The sequence below is a fragment of the Gracilinanus agilis genome, chromosome 4 (genome assembly GCF_016433145.1).
Source record: "Gracilinanus agilis isolate LMUSP501 chromosome 4, AgileGrace, whole genome shotgun sequence".
In the NCBI taxonomy this organism is placed as follows: Eukaryota; Metazoa; Chordata; class Mammalia; order Didelphimorphia; family Didelphidae; genus Gracilinanus; species Gracilinanus agilis.
The window spans coordinates 242,731,941-242,745,685 of NC_058133.1; the positions used below are offsets into that span (position 1 = coordinate 242,731,941).

Genomic DNA, 13,745 nt, shown 5'->3' on the forward strand with positions numbered 1-13,745 from the left:
GCACTGTACAGCTCTCACGAAATTACATTTTAAAAAATGTGGCATTTATGGCTCTCACGGCCAAAAAGGTTGCCGACCCCTGCTCTAGGCTGTTAGTAGATCAGGTTGTGAGAACTCCTGTTGGCTCTGTCAGTCTTCTCTCCGGGCAAGCCCTTCAGGAAAACTGCTTCTTGTTAGAGTCCACACAGGTAGAGATTTCCAGTTATTCAGGAACAAGAACAGGATTTAACAAGTCTCTTCTCAGGAATCATTTTGGATGGGAAATTGCAGCTAGGCTCAGGAGAACTGGTCCAAAGCTGTCTCCCACCAGAGTTCAAGCTCAAAAGACCCTCAGGGTTTCATTGCTCTCCCCTGGATTCTATTGCTCTCAGAATTCTCCACCACCAACATTCCAAAGCTTCTCTGCTTGCTTTTCTACATTTTCCCATGGCTTGCATGTTCCTGCAAATTCCTTCCTTCAGAGAGTGTGTGTTCCTTCCTCCATCTACCTTCCTTGGTACTCTCTTTCCCTTAACTCTGTTAGTAGGAGAGAAATAAGCAAAGATACCTTCCAAGCAGTTGGCCTAGGTTTGATCTGGGACCAACACAGTTGATTTTTCACCGGGAGCATGGTATAATGGATAGGACTCTAGACTTGAACTTGGCAGACTTGAGTTCAAAATTTGCGTCAGAAACTTACAGCTTGGTGACCCTGGGTAAACCAGTTAAACTCTCTATGCCTCAGTTTTTTAATCTGTAAGAAAAGGGAGCCTTCTAAGGTCCCTTCTAGCTATAAATGTAGGAATTTAAATTCTCTCTCCAATTTCCCTTTTTAGTTCTCCTTCTCAATTTAACTATAAATAAAAGCAAAAATAAAAACAAAATTGTACTGATCCTCAAGAAGATTCTATTTCTCGGGGCAGAATAGAGGATGGAAAGAGTTAAAGGCAATCAGGAACATTAAACTCTCATGAATATTGTCTAAAGTCATGAACCTGGAGGTCTTATCACCCCCATTATGAAAAGAACAGATGACAATTTGGAAATATACCCAAAGAGCTATAAAACTCCATATCCTTTGTCCCAGCAATACCACTACTAGGTTTATATACCCAAAGCCAGAGCCAAAGCCAAAGGAAAAGGACCTTTATGTACAAAACTGTGGCAGCTCTTTTTCTGGTGGCAAAGAATTGGAAATTGAAGGGATTGATTGAATAAGTTGTGGTATGTAACTGTGATGAAGTACTATTGTGCTATAAGAAACGATGATGGGGTGGCTTCAGAAAAAAATCACGACAAGACACATGAATTGATGTCAAGTGAAGTGAGAACTGGGAGACTAACGTGCACATTGTATGACAGTAATGTTGTAATCATACTCAAAGACTTGACTACTTTGCTCAGCGCAATGATCCAAGACAATTCCAAAGGCCTCAGGATGAAAAAATGTTGTCCATCTCCAGAGACAGAACTGATGAACTCTGAGCGCAAACTGAAGCCTAATTCAATCTCATTCTCATTCTCTCTCTCTCGCTCTCTCTCTCTCTCGCTCTCTCTCTCTCTCTCTCTCTCTCTCTCTCTCTCTCTTTCCCTCTCTCTCCCTCTCTCTCTCCCTCTCCCTCCCCAGTCATCGTCGTCGTTGTACTTCTCTCTTATAAGTATCAGTTCCAGAGGAGATTGATAGGATACAAGTTTTGCCTCATGGTAGAAATTTTCCTGTGTCCCTGGTTTTGTGAAACATTTCTACCACCTGTCCTCCATGAATTTTCCCCCGTTTGCCCTGAAATAGCCCCTCTGACTCATGCTCTCCCACCCTTCTAGATGTCAGGTGCACTAAGGAGCTCTGATTTCCCTTTCCCCAAAGTTAGGATGCTGTCTGTGGAGACATAACATTCTCTCAGAATTAGTGGTCTCTTTAATCACTAAATCCTTGCAGATTATTCCCACTCATTCACCAATAGTTGGGGTATTCTAAAATGTTTTTTCATGCCTTTTCAGTTCTATTCCTCCACTGTCAGTTGTTCTATTTAAGTTTGATTTTTGTTCTTATCACCTTAAGTGTGTTCTTTTATTTTTTTTTATTTTTTTAAATGTTTATTAATATTTATTTTTTAGAAAAGTTAACATGCTTACATAATTCATGCTCTTACTTTCCCCTTCACCTCCTGACCTCCCCCCCCTCCCCCATGGCAATGTGCATTTCCACTGGTTTTAACATGTGTCATTGATCAAGATCTATTTCCAAATCTTTGATAGTTGCATTGGTGTGGTAGTTTCCAGTCTACATCCCCAGTTGTGTCTGCTTCAAACCATGTGTTCAAGCAGTTGTTTTTCTTCTGTTTCCACTCCTGCAGTTCTTCCTCTTAATGTGGGTAGTGTTCTTTACCATAAATCCCTCAGAGCTGTCTTGGGTCATTGCATTGCTGCTGGTACAGAAGTCCTTTACATTAGATTTTACCACAGTGTATTGGTCTCTGTGTACAATGTTCTTCTGGCTCTGCTCCTTTCGCTCTGCATCAGTTCCTGGGGGGTCTTTCCAGTTCACATGGAATTTCTCCAGTTTATTATTCCTTTTAGCACAATAGTATTCAATCACCAGCATATACCACAATTTGTTCAGCCATTCCCCAATTGAAGGACATACCCTAATTTTCCAGTTTTTTGCCACCACGTAAAGCGTGGCTATAAATATTTTTTTACAAGTCTGTTTATCTATGATCTCTTTGGGGTATAAACCCAACAGTGGTATGGCTGGATCAAAAGGCAGGCATTCTTTTATAGCCCTTTGAGCATAGTTCCAAATTGCCAGCCAGAATGGTTGGATTAGTTCACAACTCCACCAGCAATGCATTAATGTCCCAGTTTTGCCACATCCCCTCCAACATTCATTACTCTCCCCTTCTTTCATTTTAGCCATTCTGCTAGGTGTGAGGTGATAACCTCAGAGTTGGTTTGATTTGCATTTCTCTAATTAAGTGTGTTCTTTTAAAAAAAAAAGACCTTTTAATGGTTGTTTTATCATTACTTTATTGTTTTATTAATCCCACAATTCCACAGTTATCTTTCTCTTTCTAGTTTTTTCTCCTTTTTTTCCCCCTGGGGTTATTTATTTCATTACTTGTGCTTTTCTTGGTAACTGTGTTTATTTATCTTTCTTATATTCCATTTTTTGGATTGCTTATAGAATAAATAATTTGCTCATATCTGTTTTTTTTTTTAAGGAATGTTTCCATTGTCCCTCTTTCATTGAAGATCCTTTTTTTCATTAACAATTAGATTCAAGTTCATGATGGTCACCCTGAAGTGCATCTCAAGCTTCTTTGCTCTTAGTAATACATTCCATTCCCTTCTACAATTTCTATTGGATGTAGTGCTATTTGAATTTCCTTTCCTTTGTATTTGAAGGTCTTTCTCCTAATTGCATGAAGAGTTTGTTTTTTATCATTGGAATTGTTCAATTTAACTATTAGAGTTTGCAGTGTAAAGTTTTTTTTTCTGGAGATACTCTGGATTCTTTCAGTTAGCATTTTGTTTTCTGTGTCAGAAGTTCTGGATAGTTTTTAAAATTATTTCTTGCATTATTTCTTTGTTTTGTGTTTTTTTTTTTTTTACTTTTGAAGTCTTTGGAGAGACCTATAATATTTATGAGAAAAGAGGAAAAACAAAATGAAGTACCAATATTGTGAAAGGGAATTTTCAAGTACTTGGAGTGCTCCCCCTTTTTAACTTAATCAGTCAGGAACTCAGGAGGATCCTTTTGATAAAAGTTCACACCCTCAGAAGAGGGAGGTGGATCCCATAGACACAGCCCCCTGGGCAGTGCCGGGCAAATTAAGAAACTTTGATTGATTCCTGAGATGTGATGGGCAGAGCTGATGGGTGAAGAAAACTTCAAATAAGCGGGAACCTCCGGAACCCTCTGAGTCTTTTGAAGACTCAGTCTTTTGGTGGCTTGGTCTTTTGGCAGCTAGGTCTTTTCAAGGCTTGGTCTTTTTGTGGCTCAATCTGGTGTGGCTCAGCTTGAATAGGCATTCAATTCTGCCTTTGATTCAGCATTGGTGACTCAAGGAGTTTGACTTCGGTGACTCTAAGGAGACCCTGGTTGGAGACACTGACCCTTTGGCTCTTCTCCTGTCTTGGGTGGGACACTCTTCAGTGAGGCACTCTGATCCAGACTTAAGGAATTTAGTCAGGCAATATTTTCTACCTTCTTCCTACATTTCCCCCCTTACTCTCTCTACCTTGCTGTAATAAAACTACTAAAGCTAATAACAGCCTTGTGACTTAAGAGTTAATTTTTATAAATGGCAATCACATAGCAATTTTAAAAAATTCTTATATTTTTCAAACCCATTTTAATTATTACAATATGCATAGTCAAGCAAGATAAATTCTTGCCTTAGCTATGTCCAAAAAAATAAATCCTTCTATCTGTACTCGAGTCCATCATTTCTCCATTTGGAGGTAGTTAACATATTTCATCATGAATCTTCTGGAGTTATTTATACTTGGCCATTTTGTTGAGCAGAGTTCTTAAGTCTTTATAGTATTGTTGTTATTGTATAAATTGTTCTGGTTCTGAATTGATAACTCATATTTATTTTGATTTATAATTCTCTATTGGAGCATTTTTTATATGGCTATTGATAACCTGGATTTCTTTTCTCTGAATATTACCTGTCTGTATCCTTTGATGAATCATTTGATCTGAATCAACTCCCCATATCTCAGAAGTGAGACCTTTATTAGAAAAATTTACAATTAAGCTTTTCCCCAGTTTTTTGTATCTCTTCTAATTTTTGCTCACTTGGTTTTGTTTGTGCAAAAGATTTTTTTAAGTATCCATTTTGCCTCCTGTGAATATCTCTGTCCCTTGAACTCTTTTCCAACCCATAGATATTATTTCATGTTCCTCTAACATGTTTCTATCTCCCTTTATATTGAAATCAAATATACATTTGCAGTCTATATTGGCATATAATATGAATGCTAGTCTATACTTTATTTCTGCCAGACTGTTGTATAATTTTCCCAAAGGTAGTAGAATAATGAGTTTTTCCAATAGATGTGACCTTTGAGTTTATCATACAGTAGGCTAATTGTATTCATTTGCTTCTTGTGTATTTTGTATCTGATCCAGTCCACTGACCAACCTCTCTATTGTTACCCAATATCAATTATTTTGATGATTACTATGTGTAGTATAGTTTGAGTTCTGGTACTATTTAGCCCCCCCCCACCTTTGTTGTTGTTTAGACTACCCTTTGTAGTCTAAACCTTCTCTTCTTCCAAATTAATTATGTGTTGGCATGGCACTGAATATGATTTAAATAGTATTGTTATTTTTATTATTTTGGCCCAACTTGCCCTTGAACAATTAATATTTCTTCAGTTATTTTGATCTATGTGCATATAAATGTTTTTTATAATTGTGTTTATTTACTGTGTATTTCTCAGCAGGTATTTTATTCTGTCTGTAGATATTTTAAATGGAATTAATATTTCTTTCTCTTCCTGCTGGATTTTGCTGGTAATATACAGAAATGCTGTATAGGTGTTGGGTTTGTTTTATATCTTGAAATTTCACTGACGTTGTGTTTCAATTAAGTTTTTTAGTTGACTTTCTAAGTTTCTTTAAGTAAACTATCAGGTCAACTCTAAAAAGTGATAATTTTGTCTCCTTATTGTCATTATTCTTTCAATGTCTTTTTCTTGTCATATTGCTATAGCTAACATTTCTAGCACTTTATTGAAAAGTAATGGACAGCCTTGCTTTATTCCTGGACTTAATGGAATGACTTCTAGCATATCCTCATTATAGGTAATTCCGGCTCTTGGTTTTAGATAGATACTACTCATTTTAAGGAAAGCTTTATTTATTCTTATATATTCTAATATATTTGACAGGAAGCAGTGTTGTATCTTGTCAAGTTTTTTTTTTTTTTGCATCTGAATTTTGATGTTTTTGTTTTGAATATGATCAGTTCTGTTTATGGTTTTTTCCTAATTTTGAACCAGTCCCCCTTTAGTGGTATAAATCTGGTGAGGTAATAGAGAATATATAATCTTTGTGATATGTCCTGTTATCTCCTTGCTAATGTTTTATTTAAAATTTTTGCCATCCATATTCATTAGTATTATTAGTCTTTATTTTTTTCCTTTGTTTTGATTTCCTAGTTTAGGTATCAAAGCCATATTTGCATTATAGAAGGAATTTGGTAGTGTGTGGAGTGAAATTTTTGGGGTGGGGCTCATTCCCCCATGAATCATGTGGATTTATTCAGAGGTATGGGGGAGCATAGGGTGAGGAGCACTGGGCATAGACCGAATCCTCATGGGGGTGGGGGTGGGGATAGGGAGAGAAAGAAAGAGAGTGGGTCCACAGTCTGAGGTCTCAGAAGCACAGATGCCTGGGTTAACTCAGATTTTATAGGGATCCAACACAATGCTATCTCCACTTTCTCATCATATGTATCTTATTCTATCCTCTTTCTTCTAGCCTTCTCAATCCTTTCCCAAGGCTTCTGAGTGTTTCTAAGCATATGGGAATATTCCTTAGGTTTGCAATTTTTAGTTGAGTCAGGGTTTTAGGCCTGTCCAAGCATTGCAACAATTCAGGCTGAAACACTCTTTGATTTCTTGATACTACAGCATCACAACATTTCTCAGGACATGTAGTCAAGATTTATAACTTGTAAATTTTGAGATTTCTCTCATGGGAAGTAGGTCACCTCGAAACTTCTTCCTGTAGGAATAGAAGAAGGGGGAGGGACAGTCTCTTAGCCACATTTGAGAAGAATATCAAAGGCCTATACTTATGTATGTATGTATGTATGTATGTATGTATGTATAAAGCTGCATGGGGAGGGGGTGTTTCTTCTATTCTTCAAAAGGAGAGATTGATATTTCCTAATAGAGGGCACCTAACTTCACTATTTTTCTATAGGAAGTTGCCAATCTATGATTACTAATACTAATCAGTGTATGTTGGGGAATAATGTACAATTTCATCCCATACAGTAGGATCCCTCCTTTTCCTATTTTTTCAAAATGTATTTTACTATTTTTTCAAAATGTAGTATTGAAATTAAATGTTTGGTAGAATCTAATTGTAAAACCATCTGGTCCTACAATTTTTTTCTTTGTGAGTTCATTTATAGCTTATTTAAGTATTCTATTTCTTGTTATATTCATCTGGGCAAAACTGTGTATTTTTGTCAGTGTTCACCTATTTCTTTTAGATTGTCACTTCTATTGGCATATAGGTAGGCCAGATAGCACCAAATAATTGCTTTTATTTATTCTTCATTGGTTGAGATGAATTTATTTTTTATATTTTTGATATTGATGATTCATTATTTTCTTTAAAAATATCAAGTTAGCTAATGGTTTATCTGTTGTTTCTTTTTGTTGTTTGTTTTCAGTTTTGTTAAATATTTACCTTTATTTTCAGGATTTTTATTTTGGTATTTAGTTGAAGAGTTTTATTTCAATTTGTAGCTTTTCTAGTTTTTTTTTCTTTTAAGTTGTGTTATAGGGAAAATTTGTTGATCTGTTTTTCCACTTTTATTGATGAAGAACATTGTTTTCCTTAAAGGATTTCCAGAAAGGTTTTGCTAAGGAATTGCTAAGGGAATTGCTAACTTTTCAAATTTTCTTAATTAATCTTACCTGGGTGATGGTAGAATTTTTTTCATGGTTGGAGGTCCTATAGATAATTGTTCACTTTCATCCCTCTCACCTAGTTGGAAAGTTCTTCAGATTCAGAGTGTCAGAACTTTAGGATGTCTCCTGGACTGCAGCTTTCTTCCTTGGTCATGGTCAAAGTCTTGCTTCATCAGAATGACAGCTGCCATCCCATCTTGTTCTTGGCCTATTAGTTGAATTCTTAGTTCATTCCTGGTTAGAATGATATAATTTTTATGGCACCAATCTGTAGAGTGAAAGAGCTGTTGGTGTACTCTTAGTCTGTGCCTGAAAGTTATATTGAACATGTTTGAAATGAAATAACTTCTGACTCACCTCTTTTCTACTGTTCCTTGCATGGGCACTTTACCTGTGGGCTGAATTTGTGATGTTGGGCAGCAAAAATGACCAATCGTATTTTTTCCTTGGATTTTTTGTTCACATCACTTCTTCTTAAATCTTTTTTGGAGTAGTTGTTAGGAGGAAGCTTAACTGTGCTGCTTTCCTCTGCTCCACTAGTTTTGCATGTCTTGTCAAGACCTCTTTCTGCTTTGACATTGAACGATTAATGATGATGGCTTGGATCCAGCCATTCAGCTTATTCCAAATCTTTTAAATTGTATTATCTTCTCTTAGTATGCAGAAATAATGAATGCTTTTTCCTTGTAGACTAAACCATTCTAAATTGAGCCTGTTTCGGCATTGAAGAGAATAGGAAAGACTTCTATGAATTGAGTGGGAAAGGAAGGTAAAGACTGAGTTAGGTTTATAATGCAAAATTAGGTTTTTTTTTTTATGGGTATTTACATGTAGAATTTTACTGCATTCAAGTATAGTAAAAGGAAAATATCATCCTTTAAGAGGCATACTGTTTCCCCTAATTAGAGGCAGCATGGAGCTAGTTTTGGAGCTAGAAAAACATGGGTTCAAGCCCTGTCTCTGTCCATATTGACTATGTAATCCTGAAAAGTCACAATCTTTCAGTACTCTGGACAGCACTTTTAAGACTATGGGTTAGGGCAGTTTCTTTATTTAGGGGTTCCATATATTAATGATATCATAGTTTCAGTTCCTATCACTACTGTTTCTTATGCTTGTCTCTTTCTAAATCTTTTTGCTGTTTTTGACCTCATCTACTGATCTCTAGTTTGCTTTTTGAATACTTATCTAATTTTTGTTTTACTAAAATTTTCTATTCTACCCCAAAAGTTTTCTTTATTATAGAAACAACTAACATTTGCATTTTTAAAACATTGTTATTTCAGATTATGAACCCAGGAATGAGAATATGGAGTTGATTGTAAAGCAGGAAATTTCTGAAGAAGCAGAATCACTATGGATGACTCCAGGAAGCATTGAAAAGCATGATTCTCAGGATCAAGAATATGAAGAACTCCCTAACTATGGAGGCCACTTAGAAAGACAGCAAGAAAATTATGCAATGGATAAACCAAAGCAGTCTCCTTCCCATAAAAGGGGTTTGAGGGATATTATAGATATCAACAAAAAACAAACCATGAGGGTGGAAAAAGGTCATAAATGTAATGATTGTGGTAAATTCTTCCTTCAAGCCTCAAACTTTATTCAGCATCGACGAATCCACACTGGCGAGAAACCATTTAAATGTAATGAATGTGGGAAAAGCTATAATCAGCGTGTGCACCTTACCCAGCATCAGAGAGTCCACACTGGTGAGAAGCCATACAAATGTCAGGTGTGTGGAAAAGCTTTCCGTGTGAGCTCACATCTTGTTCAGCATCAGACTGTCCACAGTGGAGAGAGGCCTTATGGATGTAATGAATGTGGGAAAAGCTTCGGTCGGCATTCACACTTGATTGAACATCTGAAACGCCACTACAGAGAGAAAACTCATCAATGTAATGAAGAGAGAATTTATATTTGGGGGAAACTGAAAACAAAACTGTGTAGTGCTGTTGAATGGGTTGGAAATGTTAATGGAGAATGGATAGGCAGGGTAATAATTTAATTAGCCTGGGTAAGGTCGCAAAAAAAAATTTGCTGCCTCAAGAAGAAGAGTAGTGGTACTAATTTTGTAATTATTATTATTATTTTTGTAAATTGCTGATTGGTTATTTATATTTTGGATTTTGTTTTCAGCCATCATTTTGTATCTTTTGATTCAATGTAACGTGTTAGTAAATTTGCAACCATTTAAAAATTTCAAGTCAAATTTACCATTTCCTTAAGCCAATCTCATCTCATTTTGAAGTCAGATTACTTTGTTAAAAAGATGTATGCCCCTAGTCTTTAGAGTAGTTATCTTAAACTAGTTTCTGGCAACTTTGTAGATAACCTATTATTAGCCCCTTCTCAGTGCTTTGAAATTTCCTAGTTATTTTTTCCCATCAGTTCTGATTTTTTTAGCTCACTTAATTTTTTTAGCCTACTTACCTTTCTAATTTTTAACCCTTTCTATCATCCTGCTTTCTTCAGTTATTGTTACATTTATTACTTATTCCTTCATTTCCTCTTTTTTCTTTTATTATCAAATGATCCATCTCCTGTGTTCTCTACCTTTTTCTTCCCTGCCCTCTCCTATCAATATTCCTTTCCCTCTTCATTATTTGATATACTTGTTCATATTTTTGCTATTTATACTGTTTACTCCTCCCCCCCATTCTTCTTGACCAACTCTAGCCATTCTCTTTTTTTTTTTTTTTTTTAATTTTAAACCCTTAACTTCTGTGTATTGACTTATAGGTGGAAGATTGGTAAGGGTAGGCAATGGGGGTCAAGTGACTTGCCCAGGGTCACACAGCTGGGAAGTGTCTGAGGCCGGATTTGAACCTAGGACCTCCTGTCTCTAGGGCTGGCTCTCAATCCACTGAGCTACCCAGCTGCCCGCCTCTAGCCATTCTCTTTTACCTTTGTCTTCTTTATCTGACCCAGTCCCAGAAATCTTGCTCCCCAAATCCCTATAATGGGTGTCTTCCAGTAATTATTATGTAATAGTTTAACTTGATTTGATAATTATATTTATCTCTTTTACAATTTCTTTCTCTATGAGAAATAAGTGACATTTGCATTTTCTATTTATGTTTCAGGTGGTGAGAAAAGGGGTAAGAACATGAAGGTGCTAAAGAAGAAAATTTCTGATGTGACAGAAACATACAGAGAAATATCAGCAAAAATTCAAAAGGATGTCCCACAAGGTCAGGAGTTAAGAGAAGGCCATGAACATGAAGGCTGGTTAGACAGACAGCAGGGAAAACTCACAGGGATGATACTGGGGAAGCTTCCTTCCCAGGAAAGAAGTTTTAGAGAAATTATAGATATCCATAAAAGACCCCCTACAGGAGAGAGACCACATAAATGTAATGAATGTGGGAAAAGCTTCATTCAGAGTGCACACCTTATTCAACATCAGCGAATACACACAGGGGAAAAACCCTTTAAATGTGATGAATGTGGGAAAAGTTATAATCAACGTGTACACCTTACTCAGCATCAAAGAGTCCACACAGGGGAAAAACCCTATCAGTGTCACTTGTGTGGGAAAGCTTTCCGGGTCAGGTCACATCTTGTTCAACATCAAAGTGTTCATACTGGAGAGAAACCCTTTCAGTGTAATGAATGTGGTAAAAGCTTTGGGCGGCGTTCACATCTTGCTGGACATCTGAGACTCCATTACCGTGAGAAGCCAAACCAGTGTCGTGAATGTGGAGAAAACTTCCATCAGTATAACAGCCTAATTGAACATCAGATGATTCACAGAGGCCAACACCCTCATGAAGATGGCAATTGTGAGAAAGCATATTGGAATTTATCATTGATTGAAAATAAGGAAATGCTTATGGAGGAGAAACCCTTTAAATGTGATATATGTGGGAAAACTTTTTGTTATAGTTCACACCTTGTTCAGCATCATAGAATGCACACTGGAGAGAAACCCTATGAATGTGATATATGTGGGAAAAATTTTGGTCAGCGTTCCCATCTAACTCAGCATCAGAGAAGCCACTCCTGCAAAAAACCTCATCAGTGTAATGAATGTGGGAGAGCCTTTGCACTAAAGTCACATCTTAACCAACATCAGAGAATACATACTGGTGAGAAACCCTTTCTGTGTAAGCAATGTGGAATGAGTTTTAGTAGGAGTTGCAGTCTCATAAAACATTTGAGAAGCCATGAGAGGACAGATCCTATAAGCAGCTTCAGCACATAGACAACTTCAGTTTTGGAGAATAATTTTTATTCAGCTTTAGAGAATTTCTCCTGTAGAAAAACCTTGTTGGTGTAATGAATAGAGTGACAGCTTTCAGTTACAATTCAAACTTTACTTATATTTATATTTTCTATTTATTTGGAGAATCTACACTGAAGAAAAACATTCATTATTAATCAGAAATAGTTCACTTAACAGATTCATTTTAAAGAAGAAAGCCTGAAAGGATGTAATAGATAAGTGAAAGGATCTGAATTACACTCTTTTGTCATTGAACTTCAGAGAATAGACTCTGGGAAGAATGATTTTGAATCCAGTAGAGAAGCCTATTCATTGACAGCGGCTGTTTTAATTCACATCAAGGAATCCAAATAGATCAAGAGTCCAGTGAATCAGACAGTTAAATGAGGCATATGCAGGCTATCAGATAAACTCACTGAGCTCCTTCTGAAGAGATCTCCTTTTAACCTATAGAGGGCTCTAGTCATGGGTCCTAATTTGAACATTAAACACTTTAAAAAGAAGTTGGCTTAGGGTGTCTATGTATTTGGGGACTTGGGAACCCAAAAGTCTGGTAAACCATCTCAAGTACTTTGTTTATTTCAAGACTTCTTCATGAGATCCGATCCACTTTTTATTGCTCAGGTCAGGATGGATATTAGTAAGAGGACTTCGTACTAAGTGATTTAAGGCCTCACTAGATAGTTAGCCTAGATTAAAACAATGGAGTTTTGTAAAAGGGAAATGATCTAAGGTGCTAGATTAAGGCCCAAGTTTCTTTTGAGGTATGAATTTGAATCCCATCATTAAGAATAGATTAATAAATCATTTTTCTAGATCATCATGCTTTTACATTTTGGGAGCAATTTTGTTTTTAGTGTGCAAATTTTGATTACTCTGGAACAGAATATTTAAGAGGAAAGGATCTTTTAGAAGAGTCATTATGGTAGAGTGTAGGAGTTCTTAACCTTTTTTTTATGACTTTTTTTTCACAGTCTGATGGAACCTGTGGTTCCCCTTCTCAGAATAAATGTTTTAAAATAATAGGAAATTATAAATATCAGTTAGAGGTTAATGAAAATGCAGAGAAAATTGTTTTTCCTCTCCAACTTTATAGACCATCTGAAATCTGTCCATGGACTCTTAGTATAGTGGAATATGGAATCAAAAGACCTGGTATTGAATTGGCTTTGCTACTTACACTGTTTAAATTTGGGCTTTTGTTTTCTTCATTAGTAAGATGAAATTTTATTTTCTTAATCAAACCCTAAATTTTTCCTAGGCAGTGTCCCCTATTTCTTCTCTCTGGAGACAGATAAAACAAATCTAAATCCTCTTCCATAGGCCAGTCTTTCAAGTATTTAAAGATAATTGTCATTTCTCCTCCTGAACTCCTCTAGATAAAATCCCCTCAGGTTCGTTTACTGCTCACCATATGACATAGACTCAAGGCCCTTCACCTTTCTGGTTATATTCCTCTTAAACATCTTTACCTTATCAATGTCATTTCTAAACTATGATGTTTAGAACATATTCCAAATATGAATTGAGAAGTGAACATAATACTCCATATGTAGATTGAACTGGGCAGAATACAATGGGATTATCATTTCATTCATAGAAGCTATCTGTCTCAATATAGCCCAGTGTTCACTTTTTTTGGTTGTAATATCAAATTGTCATCTCATTGAACTTATAATCACTGTCTTTTTTCATTCAAATTGCTGTCTAATCAATTGAAATCACTTTTAAAAACAAGGGAAGGGGTAGCTGGATAGCTCAGTGGATTGAGAGTCAGGCCTAGAGACGGGAGGTCCTCGGTTCAAATCCGGCCTCAGACACTTCCCAGCTGTGCAACCCTGAGCAAGTCACTTGACCCCCATTGCCCACCTTT

The 13,745-nt window shown here is 36.4% G+C and overlaps 2 protein-coding genes across 2 annotated transcripts in view; one reads left to right on the forward strand and one right to left on the reverse strand.

The window, feature by feature from the left end:
* ZKSCAN5 (zinc finger with KRAB and SCAN domains 5) overlaps positions 1-12,647 on the forward strand; it is a 35,419-nt gene extending 22,772 nt beyond the window's left edge. The window contains exons 5-6 of the mRNA XM_044677153.1: positions 8,931-9,542; positions 10,731-12,647. Coding sequence (XP_044533088.1) covers positions 8,931-9,542; positions 10,731-11,851 — 1,733 coding nt within the window. The 3' untranslated portion in view covers positions 11,852-12,647. The remainder of the gene's footprint in view (positions 1-8,930; positions 9,543-10,730) is intronic.
* PMP22 (peripheral myelin protein 22) overlaps positions 9,462-13,745 on the reverse strand; it is a 105,646-nt gene continuing 101,362 nt past the window's right edge. The window contains exon 4 of the mRNA XM_044677165.1: positions 9,462-9,519. Coding sequence (XP_044533100.1) covers positions 9,491-9,519 — 29 coding nt within the window. The 3' untranslated portion in view covers positions 9,462-9,490. The remainder of the gene's footprint in view (positions 9,520-13,745) is intronic.